We start from the raw sequence: 7,555 nt of genomic DNA on the forward strand, positions 1-7,555 counted from the left end.
ACACACACACACACAGTGAAACAGAATAGGAGGTGAGACCAGGTGGAGGTGAGCGTTACACGGAGAAGGAGTGTGAAGAGGGAACAAACCGGAGGAAGACAGGAGTAAGGAGGGCATAACTGTTTTTGCAATGTCCATGAACATGAAGTAATGAGAAGGGAATAAAAACCGCTGCCGGCAACACAGCCGGTCAGGCGTTCACTCCACACACACACACACACACATGCTCGTAGTCACGCAGACTCGTGCTGCAGGGCGACGGACTCTGCAGGGGGGCCAGACGTGAGGGGAAAGTGTGTGTGTTGGCTCACGTCTGAGGTCAGAGGGAGGGAGAAGGTCACAACAACAAGAGAAGCAGACGAGAAAGTGGGACAGAAAAACCCAGGCTGCATGAAGACAAACAGTCTTCACCGCACTAAAAACAGAGCTGGCGGTGGCACATCGGTGACAGGACGGAGACAGGAGAGACGTACATTCAGATGTGCAAACAAATTAGAATCTAAAGACGCCAATCAGTGCATTCGTGAGTGTGTTTGTGCTTCAGTGTGACATAAATCCGTCAAAGCCCAGACACATTCAGTCCTGCCAAGTGAACTTCCAGCGTTACCTGAAAGGCTGATTGAAGATGAAAACCAGAGGCAGGGTGGAGGCATCAGCATTCCCAGTTACAGAAGTGTGATGATCATGAGCAGCAGAGACATAAACAAATACATATGCTCGGCTCTCAGAGTGTGTCCGCCAGCCAGCCGTCCATGCTGGTTTGCTGGAACAACCTAGTTTCCATGGAGATCTGCACTTAAAGCCACCGTTTCAGATCCATTCTTGAAGTTTGGAGCTTTCTGCTCTGACTTACGGAGTCTCCGCCTGCTGTGCAGCAACAGGAGCACATCACTGGCAGCTGCAGGCCAACATTATTTTCTACACTGGATCACCTCATCCAGCCCTGTTGTGCATCTGAAGCGTGTTGACGGCTCACAGCGAACAGTGGAACAGACTTCACCCTCCAGCACACTCTGGGTTGCATTTACAGCCATTCCCCCCTGACGATTAGGCCGCTATTGTAGATCGCTGCATCGATTATTACTGATGTGACACATGCAGAATAAAGGACTTAAAAAAAGGTGTTTGAAACCTGTCTACAGTCCAAGTTGTCACAAACACGCATCAGAGCACATGGAGGTGTTTAGATCCAGTCTTCATGCAACGATAGTCTCTCTCTCTCTCTCTTAATGTGCTCTCACTCATTCTCTTCATTTACTCATGCAAGCGTGCACGTACAACAGCAGACACCCAAACAGGCTGGGAGAAATGGGTTAGCATAAGAGGCTTAGACAGTGTGTGTGTGTGTGTGTGTGTGTGTGGTCATACATGGCTGGATGGGCTGGAATAATGGTCCAGTTGGTGTGACCACATTCACTCCATAATGTGAGTATTAATAGTGAGGGTGTTACAGTTAGGTCACAGCGTGTGTGTGTGTGTGTGTGTGTGTGTGTGTGTGTGTGTGTGTGATGACATCTAAAGCCCCTCATAGCTGCTCGACCACCCATCCACGGTCCGTCTGTAGACTCTGTGTCTGTCGCTGTCGCTCCAGTGTTTCCGATTCTCTCACTCAGTCATGTCTGGAGGTTTGCAGGTTCGGTGGCTGCTGGCAGGACGCTGTCCGGTCTCCGTCCACTTTAGACACACAAGCAGATGCATTTTCCTGTTATGGAGGCTGCTCTATGTGTCTGTGCAGATGGTTACAGGTTTACCCTTTCAAAAGCATGCTGTTTAAAATATGCCTCTTTTTTAGCTTACACAGCTGAATCAGCTGCATGTCAACTATTCTTATTCCCGACACAGCCATTTTGAATTTACATGACTCTTGGGTTATGCGTCTACCCCCAAGATTAGCATTTATGTAAAACTACTGTTCCTAAAGCACACAGACTAACATTCAGTAGCACTAACTATGCAGCTCATTGGCATTCCAGATGTTCCCCACCAATCACATTAACTGCAGAAGCTAAAGTGCATCATGTAGAGTCACAGTTTTATCGAATAAAGAAAACTGAGATAGCAGAAGTGGGAGTCATGAAACTGAGTAACGGGTATTGAGTTGGCTGTGGGTTGTAAAGCACCGTCCTCTCTGCCCGGGACAGTCTGAACCATAGCGACAGTCTGCGGGTCCTGCATCCTCTTCTAAGCAAATCCTGTGCAGACAGTTTTCTTTTTTCCAGTTAATGAGTTCAACCAACAGTTAGCGACTATTATTGTACATTTAGCATATGGATGCTAAAATATGTTTTGTCTCTGTGTCTCCGTCCCAGGTTCAGATTGTTCGCGTAACTTCACGAGTCCTTCGGGTCTCATCGAGTCCCCGGGTTTCCCAGATAAATACCCCCACAACCTGGAGTGCTCCTTCATCATCATCGTCCCCCCCAGCATGGACGTCAGCCTCACCTTCCTCACCTTCGACCTGGAGAACGACCCCCTGCCAGGCGGAGAGGGAGACTGCAAGTACGACTGGCTGGAAGTGTGGGACGGGCTCCCCGGAGGTACGGCGCTCACGCTTTGGAAGGCTTCTGGCTTTGCATCAGCTCATCTCCACATTGTTGGTCACGGTGGTAATACATGTGTTGGCAGTGTTGATGAAGATCTTGATGCAGATGTTAACAGTGAAATTAGTCATGTCATGAGTCAGTCCAGAGAGCACGCTGAGAAGCTGTGTGTCCTCCAGCCTGCCTACATCATTATTGACTGAGGTGGAGCAACAACTATTTTAGTAGCTATGCGTTGGTAGATGAAAGCTGAGCTCACAGGCACGATGCTGGCACCTACTATGGAGAAACAACCGAACTTTTCAGGGGAAAATAAAATAGGTTCCTGAGCAGAGGGAGAGAAGAGGGAGGTGAGAGGAGGAGCAGTGGAGGGCCAGGATATTTCTGTTCTCGCTGCTAGAATAACTGGAAGAGTTTAGAAGGACAAATAAGGCACAAAGACCTTGGATCTAGTTTGAAGCGATGGAAGAGGTAGAGAGGAATAGAGGAACACTGGAAGGGCAGGCCTCCACTGCTGGGAAGACTGGAACAAAGGAAGGAAATGCTGGTATGAATACATGAAGGGCAGAAGACCTCTGGTCTGCCTGCAAGAACAAGACGGGAGAAAAGAGAAACTGGATTTCAAGGGAGTTCAACACCTGGGACTGAAAAGCAGGAAAAAGATACACCTTGGAAAAGAAACCATTTTTATTGTAGTTATTTGTAGTTTGCTGACATTTCCATGATATGAACAATAAAAACCTTCAATGAGTTTAGGTTGGAAAAACTACACAATTTAACCCAAAGCATCATCAGTTGCTTAATTTGCAAATCTTGTAAAGCTCTTAGAAATGATCCAGCAATGACTGACAAGAGTTCATAAGGAAGCGAGCCAACAAGGCTGCTTTCCTTCACCGTTAGCCTGAGAGGCAACAGAAGCACAGAGATGGTGCACGGATGGAACAAGTCACCTCACAGCAGCATCTTCACTCTGCAACGGGAAAAAGAAAAGAATGAAAGACTTTACTCTGAATGATGGAGGGAGACCACAAGAAAGACAGCGAAGCAGAGTGGGAGGGGATTGAAATTTACAGCGTGAGCGCTGAAGGACTTCAGTTTGACTCGTCACAAGGACGGAGCAGGACTGGATGATGAACAGCCTGAAAACTGTTTTCACTCGATGAGACAAGAAATCTAACAGGAAAAGAAAGAGAACATGAGAGAGAAGCATTGGTGCCAATGTGCATCTGAGCATCTCTGTGTTCAGTCTGTACGTCCTCTGATAATCGGACCCGTCAGCTGTTTGCTTTCAAACCCATCTCTCCAAACGGGAGGTCACTGATCCACATTCCTCCATAGGAAGGAAATGGAAATGGGGATCAAGTGGTGTCTGAGCTGCACAGCATATATACAGCACACAGTCCCTAAATGTATATATATATATATATATGCTAAATTACTGTGATTGTTGTTTTTTTTTTTGCCTGTTTTCCGTCTCACACCACCATCAAGAAAAGAGTTATTACCATTATTTGCTCAAGAGCCCTATTTCAAACATCCACCCCTTCCAAAAGGGAAGAAAAAAATCAATAGCACTGATCGATTGCCGGCTATTTTCTCTCCTCCTCCTCCTCCTCCTCCTCCTCCTCCTCCACAGGCCTCCTCATGTGTGTGTGTGTGTGTGTGTGTGTGTGTGTGTGTAAAACAGGAGCAGCAGCAGCAGCAGGATGAAGCTGCTATCTGCACACACACCCCGGGGCTCTAAATCACACTCATCTGTTTGTGTTGACATGTACAAGTTGTGGTATTAGAGAAGAAGACAGTGAAGGAATCACTCAGGTCCTGGGATTTACACACACACACATATATATATATAGTACACACTGTAAAGCCATGTCCAGCAAGAGACAGAGATGATAGATGAACAGAAGAGAGGTGATGACATGAGGAGGTGGAGTGATGAGCGGATGTCAGCAGAGGAAGAGTGGTGGAGATAATGGATGAAAGGGAAACAATGCAAGCTGTGAAGGATGTAAACAAAGAAATGTGAGCGTTGGTGGATGAGGGATCGACGCCTGATGAGTAAGATGTTGTGAAGGAGTATTATTTCATGAGTGAAACGATGACCACATTCACCGTCTAAGTTTCTGGCAGATGTTAACAGACTCTCGTTTGACCGACAGTCGGCCCTCTGATTGGTCGATACTGCGGGACCAGGGTGCCTCCAGAGATCCAATCATCTACTGGGATTCTCTCTCTGTCCTTCCACACCGACATGGCCGTGGCTAAAGACGGCTTCTCAGCTCGATACAACATGACACACAAGGAAGTCAGCGAGAGTAAGTGTAAGTCGCCACCGTGCTGCCCCCTGAAATAAAAACAGTGAATAAGTGTCATAACCAGCTCTCCCTGTCCTGCTCGCCCTCCAGCCTTCCACTGCAGCAACGCGTTCGGGATGGAGTCGGGAAAGATCACAGACGACCAGATCACGGCCTCGTCCAGCTTCTTCGATGAGCACTGGCTGCCCCGTCAGGCCAGACTCAACTACAACGACAACGGATGGACGCCCAACGAAGACAGCAACAGGGAGTACATACAGGTACGGGTCTGGCCCGGCCCGTCGTCTAGAGAGGGAGGGTCCGGTCGCTCAAGTTCAACCTGTTCACAGCCTTCCTCTGATTTACACATGCGCTGAGCTCAGTGCTGCTCTTCAGAGGCACAAACAATAAACGTTTCCTCTAGAAACAGATCGGCCTCTGCTTCACCACCACCTTCCTCCTGCTGCTGACATGTGGCACGTCATAACTCCACCGCAGATATGTGTGTGTGTGTGTGTGTGTGTGTGTGTCAGTGTGTGTGTGTGTGTGTCAGTGTGTGTGTCAGTGTGTGTCGGTGTGTGTGTGTGTGTCAGTGTGTGTGTGTGTGTGTCAGTGTGTGTGTCAGTGTGTCTGTGTCAGTGTGTGTGTCAGTGTGTGTGTGTAGGTGTGTGTGTGTCAGTGTGTGTCAGTGTGTGTCGGTGTGTGTGTGTGTGTGTAGGTGTGTGTGTGTGTGCAGAGGGCGGGTGGGGGTGAGTTGTATCTGGGTGCTTTCAGGGTTCGGCGGCTGATGGGTGAAGAACTGTTTCCTGTCTGGTACCATGAGCTGAGTTCTGGGATGTGGGGGGAGAGGAGGGGGAGGTTTACTCCCCCCTGCCCAGAACAGACCAATCAGAGAGCAGCGCTTCAGTCAGACACGTGGAAACAGCAGGTGGTCTGGTGGTGGCCACCTTCCTGCTCCCTAGCAGCGCTTTGGTCAGTGGGCTGGTTTTGGTGGTGACCACATGTGGTGCCGGTCCACTGCTGATGAAGCTGCTACCTGAACACAGCTACGAGGACTGACTGCTCCACTGGTATTTACTACACAGAACATTCAGTCCACACTTGACTTTGACTTGACGAACTGAAGCGATTTCCACCCGTCCTTCGTTATGGAACAGTTTCAGCCTTAAATGCACGTTTATGTGACGTCTACAGTTCAGGAGCTCCAGTGTGCAGCTGTCCAGCTACAAACAAGCAGCTGCATCGAGAGGCACTGAGCAGTAGAATAAGTACATTAGCTTACACCGTTAGCGGTTTTGTCCTGGCAGTCCTGTGTGGCATCATGTGCAGCAGCAGCTCGGCTCGTCTGTTTAGTGCAGCGACGAGTCACGTGATGCATCAAACAGCCGCTTTCACGCGAGACAGTCTGATGAAGAAAACCTGTGTGAGCCACCATCCTGACACTCGGTGTCTCTGAGCGGGGTTTTAGGTTTTGTTGAGCCAGCTAACACAAAGAAAGCCTGGCACCTCTAAAATACCTCCTACATAACTCACCATCACAGCAAACACATCTGAGTTTGAAAAGCCCCTTTTCAGAGATAGCATCTGTGGTTTATCATCAACTTCTGACCCCAAAGCAAAGCTGAACCCTGTTCACAGGCTGCTTCAGCTCACCTCGGTAGCCCATGTGAGCGTAGCATTGTCATCCTTCTTAGACTTTATGTGCTTATAATGGGCCACAATTTACAGTCATCACTGTTTGAAATTTAAAAAAGCACAAATTATGAAAAAACAAAACAGAATTTTCACACCAGCAGTATGTTTTTTCCACTTTTCTCTATCCTGTTCTATTTATCTTATGACCTCTGTGCAGGATGTGGCACCCTGGAAACCAGTCCTTCCAGTCTGCTGGCTGGTCAAGGCTGACTTTATTCTCTGTTTTCCTGATTCCACGACACAGTCCCACTGCAAACACCAAGCTTGCCAGACTTGGGTTTGCGACAGCAGCCTGACGTCTTCTGTCCACTCTGAAGGCTTTGATAGCTTTGGTAGCTTCAGCCGGAAGCTGTTTGTAGAAAGGAGAAAACAAAATAAAAAACAAGATAGCAAATAGCATTGTAGTGGCTTGCTGGAGAGATGAAATCTGCCTGCCTTGTGGCGACACAGTTTCTCTGATGATCATTTATGTGCCGTCAGCATCTCCTCCACGTGAGGAAGACCAGAGTCTCCATCACAGACACTCACGGACAGATGCTGAATAGAAGCAGTAGTTCAGATCTTCTCTGCAGCCAGACAAACACAGGAAGGGACTGTGTCCAGGAGGCTGCACAAGGCCAAGGTCCCATCAGGCTCAGCCTTCCTTCCTGTGGACCGTCGTCCAGCTGACGGCTCAGTCCTTCCAACTCGCTCTCACAAGTCGCTGACACAACGGTTTGCTCAACACAAATCAATAGTTCATGAATGTTTTTCCCTGATATTCACTGATTACGGATGTGATTTCCTGAAGCCGTGGAGCGAAGCCCCTGGTTCAGGACTTTGTTGGTGGTGACACGTCAGATCTTTGCATTAATGGACTTCACAGCTTCTCTCTCGCTCATGTTGTTTTTCTGCCTCTCTGTCCACCGGTCAGGTGGTCAGGTCACTGTGTTCCACCGAGGCTCTCAGCTGTTCGCCTGCGTTAACACCTAGCAGTGTGTGTGTGTGTGTGTGTGTGTGTGTGTGTGTGTGTGTGTGTGTGTG

General features: G+C 48.5%; 1 protein-coding gene across 5 annotated transcripts in view; it reads left to right on the forward strand.

Annotated features, from left to right (window-relative positions):
• Positions 1–7,555, forward strand: part of LOC103368088 (neuropilin-2-like) — a 91,896-nt gene that overhangs the window by 30,218 nt on the left and 54,123 nt on the right. For 3 of the 5 annotated variants that reach the window (XM_008296337.1, XM_008296341.1, XM_008296339.1), the window contains exons 4-6: positions 2,310–2,537; positions 4,703–4,864; positions 4,949–5,118. In XM_008296337.1, coding sequence (XP_008294559.1) covers positions 2,310–2,537; positions 4,703–4,864; positions 4,949–5,118 — 560 coding nt within the window. The remainder of the gene's footprint in view (positions 1–2,309; positions 2,538–4,702; positions 4,865–4,948; positions 5,119–7,555) is intronic. The other 2 variants (XM_008296338.1, XM_008296340.1) reach the window with 1 other exon arrangement.

This window comes from Stegastes partitus, unplaced genomic scaffold (genome assembly GCF_000690725.1).
Source record: "Stegastes partitus isolate 25-593 unplaced genomic scaffold, Stegastes_partitus-1.0.2 Scaffold1121, whole genome shotgun sequence".
Classification (NCBI taxonomy): Eukaryota; Metazoa; Chordata; class Actinopteri; family Pomacentridae; genus Stegastes; species Stegastes partitus.